Source organism: Synchiropus splendidus, chromosome 17, assembly GCF_027744825.2.
Source record: "Synchiropus splendidus isolate RoL2022-P1 chromosome 17, RoL_Sspl_1.0, whole genome shotgun sequence".
Classification (NCBI taxonomy): Eukaryota; Metazoa; Chordata; class Actinopteri; order Syngnathiformes; family Callionymidae; genus Synchiropus; species Synchiropus splendidus.
The window spans coordinates 13,630,805-13,643,870 of NC_071350.1; the positions used below are offsets into that span (position 1 = coordinate 13,630,805).

The window sequence follows — 13,066 nt, forward strand, 5'->3', positions numbered from 1 at the left end:
ACACGTGAGGCGCAGCTGTTTGACTCGTCTGTCTCATCAGACTTCACACTGCTTTTGAAGCCTGTGAGACTCACCCAGGTCGACAGGACGAAACTCCCCCGACACGTCAGACAGAATCTCCCAGTAGGTATGGTCCTCGTCTTTCCCAGCCACTCCGTTCACGCTCTCAAGCCAGTACCCGTAATCCGGATGCTCCACCACCGTGAACCTGGAAGAGGTGAAGAAGTTATTAGGAGGTGAAGAAGAAGCGAAGGCCAAGCTGAACTGAGGAGTGCAGGGGGTTTCACCTGAAGTCTGGATAAGTCTCGTTGAGTCTCCTCATGGCGCCAATGAGCACTCCTCCCTGCCGCACTGTGCTGACGTAGGTCTCGGGGGTTATGTTTCCCAGATCGTTGACCACCGACAGTTGGATGGGCAGGTGAGAGCTCTGAGCCTCACCAGGTCGGGAGTCGCTCCCTGGGCTGAGGAGCAGCAGCAGGACCACACAGAGCAGCATCATGGTGAGTGCTGCTCGGCTGCTGCTCGTCGGGTCTTATACCGGTGCTGGACTGGGACAGACCCGGGTGTGTTCAGCTGGGCAAACAACAGCTTCCTCACCATGGTAAACCAATGTTGATGATTAACACCAGATCCAAAAAAAGACCTCAGGTTTGCAAGCACCTCGGCTACATTGGCACGAACGTCTCTGCCGAAGTGACTCCAGTCGCGTCAGTCTCAGAGGTCTTCTCGTCATCTCAGCTTAGACTCCAAGTTGGTCCCATCTCCTAACGCTGATGTCACCAATCCCCGCAAATTTCATCTGTAAAATGACACCAAGAGAGTGGAAGTTCTCACTCATGTGTGTGGAAGTATCACAGATGACGTCAAATGTTTATGGACGAGCTACTGGTCCACCACGTCTCTTCAATGGCACCTGAACTTTAGTAACCCTGATATTTTCTCATCCTGAAAATAACCCGGACACTGCAGCACCGGCGGCAGCCTCCGCGCATGCGCACCTCTTAAAGGCGACGTGCGGCGTCTGTTTACATTCCACACGCCACTTTTCCCACTTTTGACTCTGACACGAAGATGCCAAACGCCGTCGTGACATCAGCGATAAAACATATCGTGAGTGCTGTGTCACGGTGACTCACGTCCCCTGCAAAAGGAAAAGCCGCCCGGCCCGGCAGCGAGTCCGGTCCCTCCACAGGCATCTCGTCAGCTACGCCCTGACTCCAGATCAGACTCACACACCAACCGGCGAGCAGCTGCTGCTGATGCTGCTGCTGCTGAGGATGATGATGATGATGCTGCTGAGGCTTCTGAGTATGTGACTGACAGAATTTCAGCTAACGATGAGCGGCCAGTAATCCAGTGCGGGACCGGACCGGGACCTGCTTATGGGCTTTTGGGACGCGGAGAGTTTGAGGCCGGACACATGCTACTGATCTGAGGACTCTGCTGTGGATGCGGGACGATGTGCGGCGCCGCACCCCAGGAGACCCCACTAGAGCCGCGTCTGAGTCCTGCCACGCTCGTCTGATCTCCATGATTCACAGTTTATCCCTGCGAGTGCCACAGCCCAGGATCTGAGACCGAGGGGACCCCGGGACTGGGCACTGTTGCTCTCAGGTGAGGAGACTCTGTTGGTGGTGGGACGCCCGCCATTCCGACTCCAGTGCCATCTCTCATTATGTTTGATCAAACTACAGTTCCATAGCTGTGGTCACGTGACCTGGATTCTGTACTGCACATGAACGTGAAGGCTTGAAAGTCCATTACAGTCCAGCAGGGTTTTTACTGAGCTAAGAAAGAGATTGGTAATGGAAATTCACTAATGGACCCGAGATCGATACAAAACGAGGTCCATCTACTTCACCTCCTCCGTCCTCGCCCTCAGATGGAGAACACAACTGTGGGAGCTTCCAGAACAGGCGCGTGTAAGACAGGCGGAGGTGAGGCCAGTGCAGTTTGTGTGAGGAGTGGGGGGAGAAGGAGTAGAGGAACCCGGCTGGCTGGACTGATGAGAGAAGGAGGTGACAGCATGCTTGTGGTGGTCGGACATGATTGGTGGTGTTCTGAAGTTGATGGAAGGCAGTCGGGCCTCAGAGAAGGAGGAGGTGAGCGTGAAGAACAGGGGGAAGTGTTTGGAGTCTCAGGAGTGAGAGAAGTGCCCCTTGGATCCTGTGATGCTCCAGGTCATGATGCTGAAGGTCATGATTTATACCTGTGCTCCTCCTTCAGCTCTTCATCATGGCTGAGAAGACGCTTGACTCCGGCTCTGTTAGTATTCCAATGGAGGAGACTAAAGTCCACAGCGGAGCCCAGCAGGAGGCGCCGCTGCTCACACACTTGAAGAAGGTGGAGAACCACATCAGTGAAGCTCAGAGGTTCTCACACCTTCCTCGCCGCTCAGCTGTGGACCTGGAGTTCACCCAGCTGTCCTACACTGTTAGGGAGGGGCCGTGGTGGAGGAAGAGAGGTAAATACACACTCCGACTCACATCTTCAGTGGCTCCAAAAAACTGACTGGTTTTGTCAGGGGAGGTTAAACCATGGTCTTCATCTCTGCCAGGCTACAAGGCTCTCCTCAAGTGTCTCTCCGGAAGATTCAACAACAGGGAACTGATCGGCATAATGGGCCCCTCTGGAGCTGGGAAGTCAACCTTGATGAACATTCTGGCAGGTTACAGGTTAGACTGCAAGCACAGCTGACCATCAGAACACGGTTGGTCCATGTGTCTTCTGTCTGAGAACAGGGAGACGGGAATGAAGGGCCAGATCCTCGTCAATGGCCGAGCGCGGGACTTAAGGACCTTCAGAAAAATGTCCTGCTACATTATGCAAGACGACATGCTGCTGCCTCATCTGACCACCAGGGAGGCCATGATGGTGAGATCCTTGAGGTGGATGTTCTGCTCGTGTTCTACCTCCGCTTCACCGGCATCTCTTTCTCCTGCAGGTTTCTGCAAATCTGAAACTGAATGAGAGCATGCAGGTCAAGAAGGAGCTGGTCAGTCTGGACTTAACTATTTTGTGGTTCTGACCAACGTGGCACAAAACAGAAACCGTGTGTGTGTGCAGGTGGATGAGATCCTGACTGCACTGGGTCTGTTGGACTGTGCTCACACACGGACCATCTCTCTCTCTGGTGGTCAGTGTAAGAGACTCGCCATCGCTCTGGAGCTGGTCAACAACCCTCCTGTTATGTTCTTTGATGAGCCCACCAGGTATGATGTCAATGGTTAGACGGTAGCGTCACCTCAGGAAATCTCTGGAGAACCCACCTCAGTTTCATGAAATGAAGTGTGTCCATCACTTTCCAGTGGTCTGGACAGCGCCTCCTGCTTCCAGGTGGTCTCACTAATGAAGTCCTTGGCTCAAGGTGGTCGAACCATAATCTGCACGATCCATCAACCCAGTGCGAAACTCTTTGAGATGTTTGACAAGGTAAGTCCTCTGTTGCTGCTGTTAACCCTCAAAAATGTCACAAGGCTGAGTGACCTGCTGGATTTCATCCTCCAGCTCTATATCCTGAGCCAGGGTCAGTGCATCTACAAGGGGACGGTTCCAAACCTCATCCCATACTTGAAGAACCTCGGTCTGCACTGTCCCACGTACCACAATCCTGCAGACTTCAGCAAGTGTCTCCTGGCATTACCAAGTGACATCCCCAGCCACTTCTCGTGACTCAGTGTTGCTTCTGTCCCTGCAGTCATCGAGGTGGCATCGGGGGAGTACGGCGACCTGAACCCAGTCCTGTTCGAGGCAGTGCAGGGGGGACTGTGCTGTGAAGAAGGGAAGAAGAACTCCCAAGACAAAAGCGACACCTCCTGCAACTCCACTTGCCACAGCGTGAGTCAAGTGTTCATCACTGGTTTTCCATGGACGCAACAAAGGTTGGTGATCAATGTTCCCGACATGTGTTTCAGGACACTGGGACTCTGGAGAAACACAGTTTTGCCACTAGTACCTTCACGCAGTTCTGCATCCTCTTCAAGAGAACCTTCGTGACCATCTGCAGGGACACGGTACATGAGTCTCATGTTCTTTCCAGAACACCTCCAACATTCTCTGATGTGCTTCTCCTATGTGCTGTGAAGGTTCTGACACACCTCAGGGTCATGTCCCACCTGTCCATCGGCGTGCTGATCGGCTTGTTGTATCTGAAGATTGGAAATGATGCCAGCAGAGTATTCAACAACACTGGCTTCCTCTTCTTCTCCATGCTGTTCCTCATGTTTGCGGCCTTGATGCCAACCGTCCTCACCTGTAAGAGTCGAGTCCTAACCCTGCTCTCTGAGGTCCTGTAGACCTTCACTGATCCTGTTGTTCTGCTTCAGTTCCTCTAGAGATGTCAGTGTTTGTGAGGGAACACCTCAACTACTGGTACAGCCTGAAGGCCTACTACCTTGCCAAGACCATGGCCGACATTCCATTCCAGGTCAGTCTCTTATTCTGACTCCAGCCGCAAGAGCCAACAGTCAAATTCTGCATGAACACCTGCACTGCAAACGTTCTTGAGACAATCATCTTCAATGACTGAGGTGACTACACAGAGAAGTATCTAATGCCTGAATCAAACTCCATCCAACAGGTGATCTGTCCCATAATGTACTGCAGCATTGTGTACTGGATGACTGAGCAGCCTCCTGAAGCTGGCCGCTACCTTCTCTTCGTGGCCTTGTCCACGTCCACCGCCCTGGTGGCACAGTCTTTGGGTCTGTTGATCGGAGCTGCGTCAACATCCCTCCAGGTGGGGAGAACACCAGTTTCGTGATGAACCTCAGCATCATACAACTCGTACTGACAATGTTCCTCAGGTGGCAACTTTCGTGGGTCCGGTCACAGCCATACCAGTGCTCCTCTTCTCTGGTTTCTTCGTGAACTTCGACACCATCCCCAAATACCTCCAGTGGAGCTCCTACGTCTCCTATGTCAGGTACTATCACGGCAGGACAGAGCATCTCTTTGTGCTCTCCCATATGACCTAGCTGATCTTGTGTGTGGTAAAGCTGACAGACTTCCTGCAACGCTCCTGTCAAGTTTGTAAATCCTTTTGATGGGGATCTCATCTTGCAGGTACGGGTTTGAAGGTGTGATCCTCTCCATCTATGGGATGAACCGCTCAGAGCTGGAGTGTCCGGCGCAGGCCTGCAAGTTCCAGAAGCCGGAGGAGGTCCTGCAGATGCTCGACGTGGAGGATGCAAAGCTCTATGTGGACTTCATGGTGCTGGGCGTCTTTTTCCTGATCCTCAGACTGGCCACCTACTTGGTCCTCCGCTATAAAGTCAAATCAGAGCGCTAACACGTCATCAGATCCGGACCAGGAGGTGGTGCTGCGACGGTCATCAAAGCCACTCTTCAACCATCGTGTCCTATTGTCCAGGTCATCTCTCTCTGTTCAAGTCACTGAGTGCTTGAGTGTGAAAAAAGCCTGACTTTGTCACTGAGTGCATGTTTACTCCGACGTGGGACGTGAACTGCAACCCATCAGAACCTCTTTCTCACCTGCAGCCGAGAAAAGAGCTGTTCATCTACGCAGCACAGTACGTCCATCCAGCGTCAATATTCAAGTCTCTATGGGCCCCTTACTGACTGACTCGAGTCCTGAAATGGGAAGTCCTTGTGCCTCTAGAACTGCTCCTCACCTAGAATGTCAGAATGTCAGCATTTGCACTTGTGGTCCTCGTCTGCGTCCATGCTAAGCTCCAGACTCACTGTTCACTGCGTCACTTCATCTTCAATATGACCTGTGGTGACTCGGTTCTCAGCTGATGTCAATCCGGACACTCGGCACCTGCATGAGCGCCGCAACACTTCCGAACTTTGTCACATCGAAAAACCATTTTGCACGTTTTGCATGTTTACTATTGTCCAAAATCCATCTCAAAGCCGGTTGGTCATTTCACACTGCAGTCAGGTCATGTGACCGGAATCTATGTCAATGAAATGTGAAGGATGAGCTAGCAGACACACCAAGTCACCATGCATCCGACACCCGACGTCCCTGTGACATGACACAGTGTTTGCTGGGCCCAACTCACACACACCGCAAGAAAGCAGAATGTCTGATGCCGCAATGGACTCTAGATGTGAATGTTCCTTCTTAATCCAACTTGAGTATTTAACCAACAACTGTACAGTCGATGTGTGACGCTGTAAACAAATGTACATTTGCACCTTCAGTATTTATGACCAGTATTATTTATTGTATAACCGCTCTGTGACAAGTGCCGCCTTGGAAGTATTAGGAAAAAGCGCAACAGAATGTTGCATGTGTTTTTTTCTTTCTCCCAGGACTGATGACGATGGTAGTTATGCTGCTGCTGCTGATGGGAACTATAGTAATAATGGCATCATAGTGCTGTGACTGATGAAGGGATCAAGTTACCAAAGAAGATGGAGGATGTTTTATGGTTTTAAAAAAAAGGATCAGAATGCTTTTCTATATTTAACCCCGAACCTGCCTGTACAGAGATTTCAATATTCAGTAATATACGAATACATATGTACATGGTAGATATAGTCTGTATAATTTTTATTTCTTTTTTACAATAAAACTTTTCAAACAGTGTAGATCTGGTCCCCATTGAGACAGAAATTCGCCTTATACGTCCGATCTGATGGATCACGTACGGTTCCGCAGCGACTCTTGGGCCGTGGGTTCGACCTCTTCCGGTCTGCTGCTCAGCATCAGAACGAGGAAGGGATGTGGATGAAGATGCTTCACAAGCTCTGTGTCGCTGAAAGACTGCGCTTATTCATACAACTTAGAACTGTTTAAGTTGTATTTGCTCGGTTGGATAAATCTCGATTATTCGGAAATTCTTTTCTTCGTGCACGGTTTATGATCCCGTTGGTTTTGTCCTTCGCTCGATGTGCTCGCCGATCTTCATCTTGACGTCTGGTGAGTCTTTGGGGACCGGCATTTTCCCACAACACCCCGCTCCTGCCCCCTCAGATAACCAAAATGGCGGACAGCGCATCATCGGTAGGTTCGGATGTGTTTTTATTAAATTAAGCTGTTATTGATTATAAGTAATGGAAGTAAACATTTAATTTCTTTTAGGTTGAGATTGTTGAGGGCTGTCGCCTCCCAGTTCTTCGTAAGAACCAGGAACACGAGGATGAATGGCGTAAGTGTTTTCCGATTTGGCTAAAGATGCTAACTGTTGTCAACGCTCCGGCCTGTTGTTTTTGAAATTACATTGACAATGAACTGACAAAAGAGACACATTAAAGCACCATGCAAACGCTGGTTGCCAACAAACACCAGGTTCTGTGTCCAGCAAGTGAACGTATTCGTGACAACGAGGTGTCGCGTACACACCGAGAGCATTGTTGTAAACAAACCGGGGCTCCTCATGTCGGCGCTTTCACACCGTTTCATTGTGAGTAAAAGTGAAGGAACTCAGAGGCATCTTGCCACAGCGAAGACTTACTCCATTGTTCCATCACCTCAAAGGCTGTCATGCGTTGTTATTATAAGACCGTTTAAACAGTTTCTGATGAGGATTTTATCTTGTAACTGTAATGGGTCGATTTGACTTTGATTTGTTTTTCGTCCCGTTTGTGTTACAGGCTTTTATTTGAATTATCCCGTCTTTATTTAACAGAATATACAACTATTATGAAATTACAGAACACTTCTGAAGTAAACATTGTATTGTATATTGACTGTCAACTGGGATGCAACACAAGTGACAGACATTTCAGTCATCATCATTGCTGTTGAGGTTATGACCAAGTCAGTAGTTTGCCTCTGATATTTAGTCAAACAGCATGGTGTTTCAAACTTTCTTGTAGTCTCATTCTCTTTACTCAATCCATGTTAGATGGTTGGATATTGATCCATATTAATTTTGTTACTGGTGTTACATGTGGCAGTCAGCACCAATGTGATGCTCAACCTTGTCTTACAGCGTTGGCCGAAATCCTGAGTGTAAAAGAAGTGTCATCCAGAAAACTCTACTATGTTCACTACATTGACTGTGAGTAGCTGCCTGGTTCCAATCCATTGTGATTCTGCTGTAGCCGCTGACTTGTGTGTGGCTATATTGGTGTTCCTCTCCAGTCAACAAGCGTCTGGACGAGTGGGTCACCGCGGATCGGCTTGACATGAAGAAGCTTCAGTTTCCCAAGAAGGAAGCTAAAACCCCGACCAAGAATGGACTTCCTGGCTCACGACCTGGGTCACCAGAGCGTGAAGTGGTGAGTGTTGACACAGTACAACAGAGTTGAGTTGACAATGCAGTGAATGTTTGTACCTGCCAACCTTCAGCACCTATGTCGCTGCGGATGTTGAGTTTAAAATAGAGGCGTGTAATTGACTTGTCTTTAAAGTCACTTGCTTTTTGTGCAACAATCGTGGTTGCTCTTCTTCTGAACTTGCACTCGGAGGACTGTTTAACCAGGCTGCTCCAGGAACTCTGACAATGATTCTAGATGAGCCGCAGCTGAGTCTCTACAACTGAGTCTGCCCTTCAGAAGGTGTGAGGCTGGAAGAAAACACGCTGTAGTTTTGCGTCAAAACTTCATCAAAGTCAATTGGTGAGGGGCGTTTAAAATAGAGATCCCCAGGTGTGGTTCTGAGACGTGGGCCTGACGCTGCAATTGTGACTGTAGACTGTTGATTGTTTTGATGTTGATGCGTGAGGATGCGGCCCACTTCTAACCCAAACTTGCTTCCCTCTCTTCCTTTCTGTTCGATTCAGAGGAAGAGTCTAGACCTACAATCTGCCACAGCACCCTCCAGAGGCAAAACCCTGCCCGCACCGGTACAGCTTGACCCGCCTCCACTGTCTGAGCTTGTTTCCTCCTGGTGTTAACCCGAGTCTTGTGTTCATGTAGCTGTCGGCTCTCGCTGACCTGCACGGAAAACCTGACATTAACATCCAAGATACAAAACAGAAAGACGACCCCATCGTGCAGGTCGCCCCCAAAAGTTTGTCAGATGTAGGCAGTGATCATGTAAAGCCACATTTCCTCTTCAAGTCTATCAAGGTACTGGACTCATGTGTGTTCTGATCTCATGCTGTGCTGACGTCTGCTCTTCTCTCCACAAGTCTGCTGCTCATGTCTTTACACTTGTTGATGTTCTGATCTGCTGAAGCCCAAAACTGCTGCTGAGATTCCTGCAGCAGCTCCTACGAGCTGCGCCCCAAACTGCTCTCTCTATTACAGAAAAACAAAAGCACGTCTGCTCTGGTCCCAGCTGCGGGCTGGACCGGGCGTCCAAACTTAGCTTAGTGCCACTCCATGAGTTCATCAGACGATGTGCAAGATTGGACCTTTAATCATTTTCAAACGGGCCTGACCTCAGCAATCATGTGACCAGTCGACTGATACCATTCAGTCACATGACCTCCAGTCAGATGTGATCCTGGACTTGGTCGTGAGTCGGACCTGGTCTTCGAAGATTTGTGTTCCGCACAAAATAAATTCCTACCCGACTCACCCGTGTCACATGATCATGCTTGCACGGACCAAGGAGGACTGAACCCATTTTTACCATTGAGTTTGGTTACTAGCGGAAAGGTTTGTTTTCAGAGCCTAACATGAACCTCTGGCAGCTGTTCATGAGGAGTCTGGGTCATTTGTTTGGTGCTCACCCCAACATCCGTGCTGGCATTAACTAGGTCCACCGCATTGTTTCTCTGCCTCAAAAGAACCAGGAGTTAAGTCACGGCAGCTGAGGCAGGTTCTGCTGAAGCTTTGGGTCTGACTTAGTCTCAGGTGACTCTCTGGTTCGAGCTGGCCTTCTAATCGGGTCTGTTCACTGCAGAAGAGGAAAATAGAGACGGTTCCGGTGGCGACCCAGGTTCCTCCCGCCCCCCCGGTTCCTTCACTGCCCAGCTCTGCCGAAGCTTCTCAGGCGTCTGTGTTTCCGGCCGCCCGAGAGAACAACACCTTCAAGACCCGAGACGAACTGGACCCGCTCTCGTCCATCACCCCTACGGTGAGTACCAGTCCGTTCCCGGCCCCAGCCGCCATTTATTTCAACTGCTGCTCCTCTGGGTCGTCTCACTCTTTCCTCCTGTTGCAGCAGCAAAATGGCACATCACGGCGTCTGGTTCCGTCTCAGCCCGGCAGGAAGAGGAAAGCTAACTGTGGAGTCGCTGATGAGGTACTTGGAGTCAGACTTCTTACTCTTGTGCTGCTGGTGACTGTTGATTTGTTGAAGTTTTTTTCTCACAAATATCATCACTGTTCAGAGCCAATTTTGGGCTGTGAGTACTTTGAAATACTACTCACTCAGCAGCCTGACAGTAGACACAGTAGTCTTAGTCTTTATGAACAACCAATCAGCTGTAGGCTTGAGGACCTGGTATTAAGTCTTGTTAAAGCTGAAAAGTATTTTAAAAATGGTTGGAATAATTCCTGTTTCAGCGCACACATGAGCTGCAGGCTGCGTTCTAAACGCAAGGGGGTGCTGTTGGGCGAATGTCGGCGTCGCCACAGAGAAGGAAATTGAATGCAGTTTCTCCCAGTCACTGGTTGAGTGGCGTCATCTACACATAGCACTAAGCAATGTGACAGCGTGGTGGCGCTCTTCGTCACTCAATGGATGAGATTGCTTGACAACCAGTGGAGACATTCTGTGAAAAATGAGAAAGAAAAGTGTCTGTGAGAAGAGGTCGCAGAGGTCACACTACCTGTCTCGCTCTCTCTCCAGATGTTGAAGGTCTTGCAGTTTACCGATGGCGCCAATGTCTTTTTGCCACCACCAGAGGTCAGTCTCAATTTTCCTCTTCTTCTGTGCCGGGTCCAGTTTGGCCCCTGAGTCCCTGTCATGCTGCCGTCCTGCAGGATTCTCAGGACAGTTCAGACGGAATCCCGTCCGCGCCGCGCATGACCGGCAGCCTGGTGTCGGACCGCAGCCATGATGACATCGTGACCCGAATGAAAAACATCGAGTGCATCGAGTTAGGTCGGCACCGGCTGAAGCCCTGGTACTTCTCACCGTACCCCCAGGAGCTGACCGCCCTGCCCATCCTCTACCTCTGCGAGTTCTGCCTGAAGTACCTGAAGAGTCTCAAGTGCCTGCAGCGACACCTGGTACGGTGACCCCTGACCCCTCCGGTCCGCTCCCTCTGACCACTCCCTCTGCTTACAGACGAAATGCAACCTCAGACATCCACCCGGGAATGAGATATACCGCAAAGGAACCATCTCCTTCTTTGAGATCGACGGCAGGAAGAACAAGGTCAGCTCTGCCGCCACAAAGGGTCAGAGAGTAGTGGGAATGTGAAGGGCTGACAACAAAGCTAGTTGCTAATGTGACCATGATTTTGCCCCGAGTCAGCTGACCTTGATGATGAGGTTGAAAGCTGTGAGGTTGATGGTGGTTGCTGCTGTTTTCCAGAATTACTCCCAGAACCTGTGTTTATTAGCCAAGTGTTTCCTGGACCACAAGACCCTGTACTACGACACCGACCCGTTCCTCTTCTACGTGATGACGGAGTACGACTCCAAGGGCTTCCACATCGTGGGCTACTTCTCCAAGGTAACCTTTGACGCGGACCAGGGACGGTGGAGGTTGTCGGCCTGTGAGCTGATGGTCCGTTTGTGTCCAGGAAAAAGAGTCGACAGAGGACTACAACGTGGCCTGTATCCTCACACTGCCCCCGTACCAGAGGAGGGGGTACGGAAAGCTGCTCATCGAGTTCAGTAAGTCCTGAGTGAAGCTGTGAAAGTGTCCTCAGTTGCCCTCTGACCTTTGGTCTGATGCCACTTCAGGTTACGAACTTTCCAAAGTGGAGGGGAAAACAGGAACTCCAGAGAAGCCGCTGTCCGACCTGGGTCTGCTGTCGTATCGGTCATATTGGTCCCAGACCATTCTGGAAATCCTCATGGACCTGAAACCGGATAATGGAGAGCGACCCCAGATCACCATCAAGTAAGTGCTCAGCCTGGAGGTCCGGTGTCGTGCTGCCCCTCTGACTGGGTTCTCCTCTCTACAGTGAGATCAGCGAGATCACCAGCGTGAAGAAGGAGGACGTGATCTCCACACTGCAGTACCTCAACCTCATCAACTACTACAAGGTGAGGTGCTGTCCAGCTGGACCTGGTCTCCACAGTGGGGCTACTGAGTCACAGGTCATGAGTCTGACGCTTGTCTGTTCAGGGTCAGTACATCCTGACTCTGTCTGAGGACATCGTGGACGGACACGAACGAGCCATGCACAAGAGACACCTGCGCATCGACCCCAAGTGTCTCCACTTCACGCCCAAGGACTGGAGCAAGAGGGGCAAGTGGTAGACCGCAGCTCCTCCACTGGAGGCTGACTGGATCAGAGTCCATCAGAGGAACTTTTTTTTCTTGTACAAATGTAACGTTTATTTAACTTTGCCACACACCCCCCTACTGTCGAAGACTGGAACTGCGTCTGTCTGAGGACTGGTGTTCGTGGAGACGTGGTCCTGACTTGAGAATAAAAGAGTGAGAGTCACCTCTGGTTTTCTTGGTTCTCACCTGGACTGAGGTCAGGTTCAGACCTGAACTGTTCTTCTGTGCTTGTGTTGGTTTCCTTTGGGTTTGTGGGCTTGGTCCCACCGTCCTGGTGCACAGCTGAAGTCAATACCAGACCTGGGTCTCAGGGAGCTGCTGAGTGGATGCCTGTGTCTCTGTGGGCTGTTCAGGCTCTGACCTGTATATCTACAGAGACGGGTCCGTCTGTGGGCTGATCTGCTTTTGGGACTTTTTTTTTTTAATAAATGGATCTGTTAACTGTGTAATATGAGAGTGACTCGAGTAGGTTACTCCAGGTACTGAGACCATCGACGGTTCAGAGTGGAGTCTGGTCCAGCTGAGTCTCTTTATCACTCCTCAGCAGACCCCTGATTCGACCCCGCCCACTGACCCCTCCCTCTCTAATAACTGGCAGGGCCAGATGGTGGGGTATTGAAGTAGCTGGGGGGGGGGGGGGGGGGGTCAGTACCTTGTCCCTGCAGGGGGTCTGAGAGAGAGGGCTCCTTTGTCCTCTGGTTGTGGACATGTTTGTGATGCGCGCATTCCTCTTGCTGGTCTCTTCAAGCCACCAGCTGATCCTCAGGACTGTGGTGGAGCTGTAGCGCCCCC

At 50.6% G+C, this 13,066-nt stretch overlaps 2 protein-coding genes across 4 annotated transcripts; both read left to right on the top strand.

Annotated features, from left to right (window-relative positions):
- The first annotated feature begins 983 nt into the window (after positions 1–983).
- abcg4a (ATP-binding cassette, sub-family G (WHITE), member 4a) lies at positions 984–6,559 on the top strand. 3 transcript variants are annotated; one of them, XM_053847978.1, is made up of 16 exons: positions 985–1,614; positions 1,883–2,102; positions 2,227–2,464; positions 2,558–2,675; positions 2,742–2,874; positions 2,945–2,995; positions 3,067–3,212; positions 3,309–3,432; positions 3,508–3,622; positions 3,698–3,837; positions 3,915–4,013; positions 4,086–4,254; positions 4,326–4,426; positions 4,580–4,738; positions 4,806–4,924; positions 5,065–6,559. In XM_053847978.1, exons 2-16 carry the CDS (start codon positions 2,046–2,048, stop codon positions 5,288–5,290), a joined length of 1,995 nt encoding a protein of 664 aa, XP_053703953.1. In that variant the 5' UTR covers positions 985–1,614; positions 1,883–2,045; the 3' UTR covers positions 5,291–6,559. The 3 variants fall into 3 exon arrangements, with proteins under 3 accessions (XP_053703951.1, XP_053703953.1, XP_053703952.1); XM_053847976.1 differs by having other exon boundaries at positions 984–1,614; positions 3,309–3,622; XM_053847977.1 differs by lacking the exon at positions 1,883–2,102 and having other exon boundaries at positions 3,309–3,622.
- Positions 6,560–6,881: 322 nt separating this feature from the next.
- Positions 6,882–12,714, top strand: LOC128748351 (histone acetyltransferase KAT5). Its single transcript, XM_053847033.1, has 16 exons — positions 6,882–6,976; positions 7,055–7,121; positions 7,908–7,976; positions 8,060–8,196; positions 8,700–8,762; positions 8,836–8,988; positions 9,770–9,943; positions 10,031–10,111; positions 10,661–10,717; positions 10,795–11,043; positions 11,102–11,191; positions 11,351–11,491; positions 11,562–11,655; positions 11,725–11,884; positions 11,949–12,030; positions 12,113–12,714. The coding sequence occupies exons 1-16, from the start codon at positions 6,956–6,958 to the stop codon at positions 12,245–12,247; spliced, it is 1,773 nt and encodes a 590-aa protein (XP_053703008.1). The 5' UTR covers positions 6,882–6,955; the 3' UTR covers positions 12,248–12,714.
- The last annotated feature ends 352 nt before the right edge of the window (positions 12,715–13,066 follow it).

Coding starts and splice junctions, on each gene's coding strand:
- abcg4a (XM_053847976.1), top strand. CDS start 2,046: ATGATTGGTGGTGTTCTGAAGTTGATGGAAGGCAGTCGGGCCTCAGAG. Junction 2,465..2,557: donor GCCGTGGTGGAGGAAGAGAG/GTAAATACACAC, acceptor CATCTCTGCCAG/GCTACAAGGCTCTCCTCAAG. Junction 3,623..3,697: donor CCACAATCCTGCAGACTTCA/GCAAGTGTCTCC, acceptor CTGTCCCTGCAG/TCATCGAGGTGGCATCGGGG.
- LOC128748351 (XM_053847033.1), top strand. CDS start 6,956: ATGGCGGACAGCGCATCATCG. Junction 10,112..10,660: donor ACTGTGGAGTCGCTGATGAG/GTACTTGGAGTC, acceptor CTCTCTCTCCAG/ATGTTGAAGGTCTTGCAGTT. Junction 11,192..11,350: donor TCGACGGCAGGAAGAACAAG/GTCAGCTCTGCC, acceptor GCTGTTTTCCAG/AATTACTCCCAGAACCTGTG.